Raw genomic sequence first — 13,580 nt, 5'->3', positions numbered from 1 at the left:
AGTATAGTCAGAACAAACAGGGCACATTTAATCCAGCTTGTCTTCAGTCATCATTAATTCAGCTCTGACTTCATGAACATTTTAAGCAGAGGTACGTTACAAACAGAAGAAGTGTCAGCTGTGTCTGAGTGCCCTATGTCACAGGGCAAGATGGCACAGGACAGGTGAGTGGAGAATAAAAATGCTGCCCGTTTGAAGAAGAGCAGCATGTGCCTCTGGCTAGCACATACTGCACGCTGCATCATGCATGTAAACTAGTTTGTGGGGGAGGAGGGAGATGGCCATGCACCCTTGGGTCCAGGCAGACCATAGTCCCCTTTCTTTATGCTTTATTGAAGGCTGTGCAGATGCTCTGCCTAGATGCTATCAGGGTGCAGATTTTCACCATTCTTACAGGGGAGGGATAGCTCAGTGCTTTGAGAATTGGCCTGTTAAAACCAGGGTTGTGAGTTCAATCCTTGAGGGGACCATTTAGGGATCTGAGGCAAAAATTGGGGATTGGTCCTGCTCTGAGCAGGGGGTTGTACTAGATGACCTCCTGAGGTCCCTTCCAACCCTGATATTCTATGATCTCTACCAGCTGTATAAATATGGTACTTTACAATTCAAGGCCCTGTCTATACTGCATATACATACATCTATGTTGAGGAATCTGGTTATAAAGTTAAAACATGGTTGTCCCTTAACTAGGTTCAGCGTTGCCAGCCCTTGTGATGTTTTCACAAGTCTCATGATATTCTTGGTTTTTCATAAAGCCCCAGCTCCTAAAGGCCTGCAATTGGGTGAGAATCATTCTTTTTAAGTTGTAAGTAGTTTCTAGACCTCACTAGTTGCAGAGAAAAGCTTGAAAATGTGACAAGTGTATTTTAAAGGCTCAGAGACCAGAAGGAAAGTGAAAAGCACCCAAAAGGTTTTTTTTAAATCTTGTGACTTTGTGGTGCCTAACTCAAGTTCTGAATATTTGGGTTAGCAATACTGTATTTGTAGTGCAGACAAAATCCTAAAGTGCATACAACTCTGGGGACACATCTACACTAAGATAAAAGATGTACAGCATGGCCGCTGCTGGCCCAGGCTCACAGGGCTTGGGCTGTGGGGCCATAAAATTGGAGTGTAGACCTTGGGCTTTGAGACCCTGTGAGTGTGGAGGGATCTCAGATCCGGGCTCAGAGACTTGGTGCTGCAGGTTGTCAACAGAAGTTGAATACACAAAATAACGAGAGCGAGGACAGAATATGCCCCAAATGAAGGGCTTTCCCATTCTACTAATCATTCAAGGCTTCAGCCTAGTGACTGAGCCACCATTTCGTTGACATGTTTCTGGGAAATAAAGGACCTGATTCTGCAAATACTCACATACATGCTTAACTTTAAACATGGGCATGTTTGCAGGATCAGGGCCATATTCCGGAATAGTTAATAAAGCGAGTTACTTGCTCAACATGGCAATTGTCTTTTATTTTAAAGTAAAAGCAAACTTGGTATAAGATCTAGAAGGTATACAGTAGAATCAGTGCTTGGAAAGTGTGAGATCTCAATATCAATTCAAAAATTATATTAATAAAATGTTTTTAATTATAGATCATTACAAACTTCTCTGCATCTTTACTGAATATTTTGATACAGATAAAGTATGGTATAGCTAGGATGCTTAAAAATATAATAGAATAATATATTTAACTAGTTAGTTATATTACAAATGTTCAAATTAAAGAAATCCCAGTAGTTATTTGCTTTTTAATGCCCAAAGGAGGACAAACAAAGGACAAGGACAAACAAATGTCAGGAAGATAACCTCTTCTTGGCCATAAAATCACGTGTACTACCCCTAATAATGCTTATACAAATTCAGAAAAGCTGCATTTTAAACTTTATTTTGCTTTAACTTTCTATGCCAATTTTTTTATACTGTGTTTTGAAAAATGGATGTAAACTTGGTTGTTGTGACTGTTGCTTTGTAAAGAATATTTTATAGGCATTTTATAGGAGTTTTAACTGTAAAGACTGCAACTGGTAAACAATTTGGTCAAACCATAAAACTTTGGGTAAAGAGGGCCTGAATCAACCTCATCTTCTTTTCCAATAAAGACCTTTGCTTCTGTCTTAGAACCCCAGAGAAAAACCATGTAGTTGGAAATGTTTTAAGCCTCTTTTTATTTCCAGAGTTTTGAAATGGTAAACACCTTTGTGAAAAGCACTTGCAACTGTTAGATAAATACAAAGCTCGTAATATCATTGCTATGTAAATGGTAAAATGCTTTATGTATCAACATGGAATCTAATGACCTTGAGAAACTAATTACTAATGTAAGATGCCATTTAAATATAGAATATTTATAATAATATGAAATTGATTGATTAATTACTAGCAGTGCTCAAGCAACCCCTCACCCAAACTCAGGAAGACAACACTCATCCCTCCAAAAACTGTTAAAAAGAATCCACAACTTCTTCAGCTTAAATAGTTAAAAACTTTGAGTAATTTACTTTAAAAATAAGTGCTTTGAGAACCATTTATATAAAAAACAGAAGCATTTGGATTTTCTAAAAACAGAATTGTAATTCCAGTTTAAGTCTAACAAAAAAAAAATCCAAGAAATCTCAGAAAATGGCCTGAATATATTAAAGTTAAAACGCTAATCTTAAAGAATCTCCCACTACAAAGACAGAGGAATAGAACTGTCAAGAAATAATTAGAATTCCAATGCATATATGCATTAACAAACTACATATTCATAAGACAAAGATGCTCCTAATGACAATCCAGGAGGGTACTGAGCCAATGAAAGGGTGGCAGAAACCAAATTTAAATTTAAAGCATGAAAAAGCTGTGTTTTCCCCTTATAATTTCAAGAAAATAAGACATAGAAGGATATAAAATCTCTGAGAGTAAGCACCCCTCACACACATACTCCGTGCTACCGTGGTAATACAGCAAGTACTTACCAACTTATTCTGTCCATCTCTACAAGCACACTGCCATGACAGCTCAGAGAAACAGAAAAAGACTCAAGAAGAAACCAGCCCAAAGAAAACCTCCCCAAGACTTCAAGATGGATTAGTGAGAGAAAGTTAACAAGACACTGTCAAGGGATTAGATTTCAAAACTCTTATAATTATTTTATTGGACTATTGAAATGCAATTATAACAAACCATTAATAGTTTCTTCTGTTAATCAACAAATGGTTAAACCATGTATTCCCAGAAAGGAAACAAGGGCTAACCTTTGGTGAACAGAGAAATAGTGGGATTTAATTGGATTTAAGATTCTTGATATTCATAATTTGTCTGTCTCAATACAGCTCATGGCTTCTTCTAAGCAGCTGATTTAATTTTTTTTATTTCATAGGATTTGGTGAAGACTGCTTACTTTGCACAATTACAAACTGGCTGATTACTAACAATAACCAACAAACAAATAAAACTCTCCTTCATTAAACAAAACCCTCTTGCCCATTTATAAGCCTTCTTAGCTATGTAAGGATATACTAAGACTGAGAGTCATCCTAGGTACTCTGTCACCCTACACACTACTACAATGATATTGGCATAAAATTAGCCTTCTGAGGTAACATTTGAAAACTAACACCACACCGGTTATTAATCTCATTGTAAAATGCATGTGTCAAGCTTATATGTGAAGTTATGAATCCCCTCTATATGACATTACTAGAACATGTTTAGGACCAGACAGCCCAGTCTAGGTCAACGTGATGACCAGCCTGTTCTATACAAAGGAATGTGAGTTTACCTCAGTTTACATATTAGCAATAAACAAAGCCATCAAGCTAAACCAGCAGTGTTTATTCTAATCCTGAACACATGAAACAGAAAATTAACATTGATCCTGCACCCCAGAGAGACACAGGAGACTGAGTCACCAGGATGCCTTCTGACTTGTAAGACAAATACAACCCTTTGTGGATATAAGAAAGAGAGAGACTCCATCTCAGCTGAGAGCTTCTTAACGAGGCTTTGATCCCTAAGCCCTTTAGCACCCATCAACCCTTAACCAGGGGCAGGGCTACTCAGGAAGACCAGGGCTTTAAAAAGCCCTCTCCTAAGTGACCAGAGGAGCTAACGAACAGAAGCAGCTAACCGGGGAGTTTTGCAAGGGAGTTTACAGGGAGAGCGTGTGGGGGGGCTACATAAGTTTAACAAAGTTTAAGGAACATTAAATGTAAGCAAAAAACCACCCCCTAATAAAAACAAAACAACAACAACTAAGAAATAAGCTGCAGGAGTAAAAAGAGAATGCAGGCAGAAGTCCAGCAACAGAGTAGGGGCTACCCAGTTTATTGCACCCAATGCAGCATGTATGATTACCTGCCCTATGGGCAGGTGGTGAATGTGTGCATTCGGTGCAAGGAGCTCCTGGCCCTCAAAAGACCGTGTATGGGCTTTGGAGACCAGGGTGGCAGAGCTGGAGGAGCTAAGGGAGATAGAGAGGTACATAGATGAGACTTTCCAGGACACAGTACAATGGTCCCACCCCCCATCTGACAACACCTGTGCTGTTGAGGAGAACATCCAGCTGGAGCAGAGGGAAATGATCCCATAGTTGGGACCCTCCTTCCCGATGATGTTGTGGTATCCTCTCGCACTGAGGATACGTCTCCAGGGGAGGGAACTCCAGTTATTAGGGGGAGACAGGTATTAGTAATGGGCGATTTGATCATTAGAAACATAGATAGATGGGTTTGCGACGACCGGGAGAACTGCATGGTGACTTGCCTGTGGATCTCTCGAGACATCTAGATAGACTTATATGTAGTGCTGGGAAGGAGCCAGTGGTCGTGGTACATGTAGGTACCAATGACATAGGGAAAGATAGGAGAGATGTCCTGGAGGCCAAATTTAGGCTGCTAGATAAGAGATTGAAGTCCAGGACCTCCATCGTAGCATTCTCTGAAATGCTTCCAGTTCCACATGCAGGTCCAGTTAGATTGCAGGGTCTCAATGCGTGGATGAGACAATGGTGTAGGGAGGACGGGTTTAGATTTATTAGGGGCTAGGGAAACTTTTGGGAAAGGGGGAGCCTATACAGGAAGGATGGGCTCCAACTAAACCAAAATGAAACCACATTGCTGGTGCTTAAAATTAAAAAGGTCATAGAGCATTTTTTAAGCTAAGGGCTGGGGGAAAGCCAACCGGTGTGGAGGAGCATGTGATTCGGACAGAGACATCCCTTAGGGGAGGATCTACTAATGGAGATTCTCTATGTCCTAGTAAGGAGGAGAATATGGAAGATAAAATACAGGTAGGATCTGATGAGAAACAGTCAAATGAAAAAAAGTCTCATTCAATTATATCATGTAATGGGAAACAGCTAAAAAGTGACAAGTGCTTATATACCAATGCTAGAAGTCTAAATAATAAGATTGGTGAACTAGAGTGCCTCGTATTAAATGAGGATATTGATATAATAAGGCTTCACAGAAACTTGGTGGAATGAGGATAATCAATGGGACACAGTAATACCAGGCTATAAAATATATCAGAAGGACAGAACACTATATGTGAAAGAAAGCATAGAATCAAATGAAGTAAAAATCTTAAGTGAACCGAACTGTACCATAGAATCTCTATGGATAGTAATTCCATGCTAAAATAAGAAGAATATAGCAGTAGGGATACATTACCGATCACCTGACCAGGATGGTGATAGTGACTGTGAAATGCTCAGGAAGATTAGAGAGGCTATTAAAATAAAAAAACTCAATAATAATGGGGAATTTCAACTATCCTCATATTAACTGGGTACATATCACCTCAGAACTGGATGGAGAGATAAAGTTTCTTGACACCTTAAATGACTGCTTCTTGGAGCAGCTAGACCTGAAACCCACAAGAGGAAAGGCAATTCTTGATTTAGTCCTAAGTGGAGCACAGGATCAGGTACAAGAGGTGAATATAGCTGGACCACTTGGTGATAGTGACCATAATATAATTAAATTTAACATCCCTGTGGTGAGGAAAACACCAATGCGGCCCAACACTGGAGCATTTAATTTCAGAAAGGGGAGCGACACAAAAATGAGGAGGTTAGTTAAACAGAAATTAAAAGGCACAGCACCAAAAGTAAAATCCCTGCAAGCTGCATAAAGACACCATAATAGAGGCTCAACTTAAACGTATACTGCAAATTAAAAAACATAGTAAGAGAACAAAAAAAGAGCCACTGTGGCTAAACAACAAGGTAAAAGAAGCACTGAGAGGCAAAAAGGCATCCTTTAAACAGTGGAAGTTAAATCCTAGTGAGAACAGAAAGGAGCATAAACTCTGGCAAATGAAGTGTAAAAATATAATTAGGAAGGCCAAAAAAAAATTTGAAGAACAGCTAGCCAAAGACTCAAGTAATAGCAAAAAAAATTAAATACATCAGAAGCAGGAAGCCTGCTAAACAACCAGTGAGACCACTGGACAATTGAGGTGCTAACGGAGCACTCAAGGATGATAAGGCCATTGCAGAGAAAATAAATTAATTCTTTGCATCGGTCTTCACGGTTGAGGATGTGAGGGAGATTCCCAAACATGAGCCATTCTTTTTAAGTGAAAAATCTGAGGAACTGGTCCCAGATTGAGGTGTCATTAGAGAAGGTTTTGGAACAAACTGATAAACTAAACAGTAATAAGTCACCAGGACCCAAGAGTTCTGAAGGAACTCAAATATGAAATTGCAGAACTACTAACTCTAGTCTGTAACCTATCATTTAAATCGGCTTCTGTACCAAATGATTGGAGGATAGCTAACGTGACGCCAATTTTTAAAAAGGGCTCCAGAGGTGACCCCAGCAATTACAGGCCGGTAAGCCTGACTTCAGTACCAAGCAAACTGGTTGTGCAAAACTGTCAGACAAATAGATGAACATATGTTGATTCTTCCCAAACAAATTGTTTTTTGTAAAGGGAAATCATGCCTCACCAATCTGCTACAATTCTTTGTGGGGGTCAACAAGCATGTGGACAAGGGAGATCCAGTGGATACAGTGTATTTAGATTTTCAGAAAGTCTTTGACAAGGTCCCTCACCAAAGGCTATTAAGCAAAGTAAGCAGTCATGGGATAAGAGGGAAGGTTCTGTCATCGATTGGTAACTGGTTAAAAGACAGGAAACAAAGGGTAGGAATAAATGGTCAGTTTAGAAAAGTACACAGATACTGGGTTAGATGGACCTTTGGTCTGACCCAGCATGGCTGTTCTTATGTTCTTAAAACACAACTTGCTCCTCAGAATCAAATTTGGTTGTGATTCTGTTGGGGGGGCGGGGAGATGAAGGGGGGCGGGAGATAAGGGCATTTCACAAGGCTTTCCTTCCCAGTGAGTAGTCTGCTGTCTATATGTTGGAGCCAGGCTTTGCAGTGGTGATTCCTGGCTAAAGGATGAGATGAATGCCTAGAATACTCTCAAAGCTATTTCCTAATATCCATGCTGATGTCTGACTTCTAGGCATGAACTGAAAGGTCTGAAGGACTAAAACTCTATTTGACCATGCTTTAAAGTGGCTACATGGGAATTATCTGCTCATGTAAGTGTGTAAACTTTTGTTACTTGCATATATAATGTACTGTGCATTAATAGCACTGAAACTATCTGTTTTAAACTTTTTTTCTTTTAGTTTCATCAACCAGAGATTGTAAGTATGTGACGCATTTCTTTCCCCCATAACTCTTTTTTTCATTCAGTATACAGCCTATCCTTGGCTTCATTTGTCTTACTGTTAATACTAATAAGACGTCTGTGTTTATTACATCATCATGTTGTATTTCTTGCTGCACTTTGATTTTTTGATTTATGTCCCTGTCTCTGGTTTAGCCCATATATATATGATCAAATGAATAACCTGTCAGTTCCAAGGTACTTTTGAAAGATGCCCCAGACTGTCAAATGTTTTGGCATTTTTCCTCATCACAGATAGTTTGCCTTCCTCCATGTTGACACATTTAATTAAGTTCTTGATCCAGACTGACCCTGTGGAGAACCTTCTCATCCATAGAAATGCAATCCATTTTGGCCAGCAGTACTGTGTGTATGCAGTACATGTACAAAGTGCAACTTGCAAAGGGCCAGATTTTGCCTAATATGCACAGGTCAGTAGTAAGGGCACTGTGGAGTTTCCCAGAGCTACTTGGTTCACAGCAGACATGTTCCTTCTGGAGCTGTGCTCCTTCAGGGCTGCAGCCTATGCTGTTTTTTGAAGGCTGATGTTACGCGGGATGGGGTCCTGGATCAGCACAGGAAACGGTTAATGCACTCAAAACTCAGTGACTACAGTTGTGGCTAGCTCCATTATAGAGGGAAGGAGGGGTGCTTCTTGTGCCATCCTCCTGGTTGTGTGTGCACAGTACAGAGTGCCCTGTGTCCCTCACCTCTTAGTTGCATTTTACAGCCTGGTGTATGCATTACAAAGCAGTAGAGCAGCTGAGCTGGCAGAATTTGTGCTCTTCTCTGATGCTGTGTGTGTACTGGGCACTGCAAAGTGCAGTTTATGAAAGAGTGCAGCAAATTTCACTTTGTAGGTTCATAGCTCCCAGAGCAAGTGAGAAGGGGCATTAAAGAAAAGGGGTTGCTTAAAAACAAAGTACTATAATACAGCATCCTCTCAGGGAGAAGTAGGCCAAATCTTGGGAGATGGGGGCATAGTGTGAAAACATAGGAAAGCTGGATTAAGATAATACAAAAGGGAAGCCCTGTTGTCCTGAATGTCCTTTTCTTGCTCTTAAAAACATGGCAAAGATTATGTAAATAAATTTATGCAATTGGCTACCTTTGATCCAGATTGATTTTTTTTTTTAAATTCCAGAAAGCTTCTATTGTTGCAACTTCTGTGAATGATTAAAATACCTGCCATTTGCTTGAAGATGTACGGTAAAATACCAGTTTAATTTGTAGTGTTTTTCTGAAGTTGTGGCTTCAAATTACTAGTCGTTCCCTGTCTGTTCACTGCTCAGAACACTATTCCCATATAATTAACCATATCTATCCAAGGTCATGTGATGAATGATCAGTAAGGAAATGAAATTTTCTGTTTACCCATTTTGCTTTATGGGTTCCCATTTAGAGGTGTTTTGTTTTGTTTTTAAGTGTAGTAAACTCTTAGCTGAACAGAACAATAATTATAGTGTGATTAGTAAAAGGTCAGGCAAGATTATAGTCCAAATTTGTCATTCCTATTTTGAAAGAGTTCTTTTAAAAACTCTTTGGGGGTCTAAAAGGGTTAATTTAAAATTGTTGGATGCCAAGGAATTTTATTTTAAAAAATTACTAAAAATATTTAGTCCGGAGAAACAAGAAATCGGAGGCCAGCTCTTACGAATTGTTTCTCTTATTGACAATTCAGGAGTGTGACTCCCACTATGTTAGTCACGGGAGTTCTTTTACATACGTTGGGGGACACCCTTGGTTGAGATCCAGCAAAACAATCACAAATTATTAACCATGGCTATTTTATTATTAAAGAAAGGAAAATAAAACATTAAACAAAACAACACTAATGACAGAACATAATGATAAACTGTGACTTCTGTTACAATCGCGTGGAGAGCTTTTAACAGTGATTACACACTTGAGAGTGGAACCGCCTTTGAGGGAAGGGGGGCACTTTTCTCTTGGTCAGTTCAGACCAAGGTCGTCTTTCCCCAAATTACTGTGAATGCAGTTGTAACACTGTTGGGGACACCCAGAACTGTGAGCCATTGTTACCTCTGTGCCTTAACAAGTGAGCCTTGCTAGAGATTAGTGTGTCTGTGAGCGCCGCACCACACCAGTCTGTCTTTCTCACCAGCAAACGGGCTCTGCTGGCCCAAACCTCACCTAGCAGGTTACAATCTGTGAACTCCAGAGCTCCCCAGATATTGCAATGCACAGCCCCATTGCTGTTCGTTCACAGAAGATACCACGTTTGCTGTTCTTCTAAAGAGTTACATCAGCTTATTAACATAACAGCGGTAAATACACCTTGCCCTTCAAGCACAATACTGAGTTGATTATTAGTAAAAATAAAACAAGTTTCTTAACAAGAGGACATAGGTTAAGTGACACCAAGTAGCAGTAATCAAAGTAGAAATGGTTAGAATCAAATAAAAATAAAACATCTAAAAGAGTAAAACTTAATCTAGCAAGATACAGTTTGTGTTCAAGATGGTTTTCTCTCACGTATCGTCCCCTTTCCAGCTTTTACTGTCTAGTCTGTCTGGGACCCATCACAGAGATCAAATCATTTGATTCCTTTGTCTCCTAAGCTGAAGGATAAGAACATAAGCCCAGTATCCTGTCTTATGACAGTGGCCAATGCCAGGTGCCCCAGAGGGAATGAACAGAACAGATAATCATCAAGAGATCCATTCCCTGTCGCTCATTCCCAGCTTCTGGCAAACAAAAGCTAGGGACACCATCCCCGTCCATCCTGGCTAATAGCCATTGATGGACCTATCCTCCGTGAATGTATCTAGTTCTTTTCTGAACCCTGTTATCGTCTTGGCCTTCACAACATCCTCTGGCAAAGGGTTCCACAGGCTGACCGTGCGTGTGTTGTGTGAAAAAATACTTTCTTTTTTTTGTTTTAAATCTGCTGCCTATTAATTTCATTTGGTGGTCCCTAGTTCTTGTGTTATGAGAAGGAATAAATAACACTTCCTTATTTACTTTCTCCACATCAGTCATGATTTTATAGACCTCAATCATATTTCCCTCCCCCACCCCCCAGTCATCTCTTTTCCAAGCTGAAAAGTCAGTCTTATTAATCCCTCCTTATACAGAAGCCGTTCCATACCCCTAATTATTTTTGTTGCCCTTTTCTGAACCTTATCCAATAGATCTTTTTTCAGATAAGGTGACCACATCTACATGCACTATTCAAGATGTGGGAGTACCATGGATTTATATAGAGGCAATGTGATATTTTCTGTCTTACTATCTATCCCTGTCTTAATGATTCCCAACATTGTGTTTGCTTTTTTCACGGCCGCTGCATGTTGAATGGATATTTTCAGAGAACTGTCCACAATGACTCCAAGATCTCTTTCTTGAGTGGTAACAGCTAATTTAGACCCCATCATTTTATATGTATAGTTTACTTTGCATTTATCAACATTGAATTTCATCTGCCATTTTGTTGCCCAGGCACCCAGTTTTGAGAGATCCTTTTGTAGCTCTTCACAGTCTGCCTGGGACTTAGCTATCTTGAGTATTTTTGTATCATCTGCAAATCTTGCTACCTCACCGTTTACCCCTTTTTCCAGATAATTTATGAATATGTTGAATAGGACTGGTCCCAGTACAGACCCCTGGGGGACACCACTATTTACTCTTTCCATTCTGAAAACTGATCATTTATTCCTACCCTTTGTTTCCTGTCTTTTAACCAGTTACCAATTCAGAGGACCTTCCCTCTTATCCCATAACAGTTTATTTTGTTTAAGAACCTTTGGTGAGGGAATCAGACGTCAAGAATTATAACATTCAAAAACCAGTTGGAGAACACTTTAATCTCTTTGGTCACTCGATTACAGACCTAAAAGTTGCAATTCTTCAACAAAAAAACTTCAAAAACAGACTCCAACAAGAGATTGCTGAATTGGAATTAATTTGCAAACTGGATACAATTAACTTAGGCTTGAACAGAGACTGGGAGTGGATGGGTCATTACACAAAGTAAAGATATTTCCCCATGTTTATTCCCCCCCACTGTTCCTCAGACGTTCTTGTCAACTGCTGGAAATGGCCCACCTTGATTATTACTACAAAAGATTTTCCCCCGCTCTCCTGCTGGTAATAGCTCACCTTAAGTGATCACTCTCTTGTTACAGTGTGTATGGTAACACCCAGTGTTTCATGTTCTCTATGTATATAAATCTCCCTACTGTATTTTCCACTGCATGCATCCGATGAAGTGAGCTGTAGCTCACGGAAGCTTATGCTCAAATAAATTTGTTAGTCTCTAAGGTGCCACAAGTCCTCCTTTTCTTTTTGCAAATACAGACTAACATGGCTGCTACTCTGAAACCCCTCTTAATGAGGTTACTGATCATAAATTTCTTTGTTTCCATTGAATCTGAAACCTAAAATTTGGTACATGCATCTTTTATGGACTACTTAATACAGGGAAAGGGGTGAGGAAAGGCCACATTTGACCTGTGACATCAGGGTCTTGTGGGATTTCAACCACTCAAGACACTTCAAAGAACAATTCATTTTGTTAAAGAGATTACCTTCCTTGCCTGACTGATCTGAATGAGTACTTAAAAAACAAAAAAATAAAGTTTATACTTTCTACCTGAAAGTGAGATAGATACAAGTCTCTTTCAAAGTAGCTTCCCAAATGCACCAGCACAATTATCGTGTATGGTGTTGAATTATTAACACATGACCATTCAGTGATCTCGAAGTTGGCTTCTAAGTCACATTTCTCAAAACAACGTGACACAAAATGCAAGGTGTGGGAAGGTTTTGAATCAGGAGAGTGATTAAAGACTGAGTATTGCAAAGCCTATGTTGCTACAATGTGCAACTTTGCGCTACGCCTTCAGGGCAGGAGGCGCCGCCGGCTTCCCGGGTCAAACTTTGGGGGCGGCCCCGCCTGCGCACAGCCCCACCCCACACGGGTACCTCAATGTCCACCGGGTCCCGGGTGAGCATGCGAGCCATGGTGTCCTTCTAGGACCCGTCCGTCCCCTGGGCCGCAGAGCTCCCGACTGGGCAGAGCGGGGGAGGACTAGCGGCGGGCGAGCCCAGCACCGCCCCGGGGGCGGGCACCCGCCTCCGCTGGCTGCAGTCGCTCTGAGGCGGGTTTCCCAGCCGGGGCCGCGGCTTAACGGGGCGAGCACGTAGCTGGGGCAGAGCGTGGGGAAAGCAGCCCCTCTGCCGTACGGAGCAGTCAGCTCCTTCACGGAAACGAAGAGAGCCAGCGCCGCACAAGCACCACCCGCCCGAGCCAGGGCAGGGGAAGGGGGGGGGGGGCACTGAACCCACTTCGTGCAAGCGCGCTGGGGTTTGTGCCCGCAGGCTGCTACACCTGCCTCTAATGAGCGAGGTTTGCTTGCTGGGAGTTCCCTGAGCCTCTAGTCCCGCAGCTACACGTGGGTTTATGTAAACAACCTTCGCCCGGGTTTATTCAGGCCTAATTAGGGCAGTTTTCCCTGAGAAAGAGCAAGAGAAACGTGCAGGTAGGTGCTGTGTCTTGAAATGAGCGCACAAGGTGGGCGAGGTAATGGCGTCTAGTGGCCCATCGTCAGTCGTATTACCTCACTCACTCTCTCTCCCTATCCTGGGACCCACAGGGCCATGCCACCATTGCGTGGAAGTGAGCACCCATTGGAAAGTTCCCTAGCAGCCAACAGAGAGCCAGGCGTGGCACCGGCTTTTGAGCAACCCTTCCCAATAAGCACCAAATGACCCACTAATATTGTCAAGATTTTTTTTCTGCATTTCATGAGAGCAGAGAGATGGGCAGTGTGACCAGTCTTTGCCTTGGGCATGCAATGGGGTGGAGGCTCCTTGCACCTCTGTGATTGGTGTTTGAGTGAAGCAATCTGCCCTTTGGTATATGAGCAAGTTTTATATCCATGCTGATAACTAGGTGT

At 41.2% G+C, this 13,580-nt stretch overlaps 1 protein-coding gene across 1 annotated transcript in view; it reads right to left on the bottom strand.

Moving 5' to 3' along the window:
* The window catches only part of DPYD (dihydropyrimidine dehydrogenase), a 552,826-nt gene extending 540,073 nt beyond the window's left edge, over positions 1 to 12,753 (bottom strand). The window contains exon 1 of the mRNA XM_074961282.1: positions 12,607 to 12,753. Within this exon, the coding sequence (XP_074817383.1) occupies positions 12,607 to 12,645 (39 nt within the window). The 5' untranslated portion in view covers positions 12,646 to 12,753. The remainder of the gene's footprint in view (positions 1 to 12,606) is intronic.
* Between the last annotated feature and the right edge of the window lie 827 nt (positions 12,754 to 13,580).

Source organism: Natator depressus, chromosome 8 (genome assembly GCF_965152275.1).
Source record: "Natator depressus isolate rNatDep1 chromosome 8, rNatDep2.hap1, whole genome shotgun sequence".
NCBI lineage: Eukaryota > Metazoa > Chordata > Testudines > Cheloniidae > Natator > Natator depressus.
This window is presented reverse-complemented; position numbering and strand designations above follow the sequence as displayed.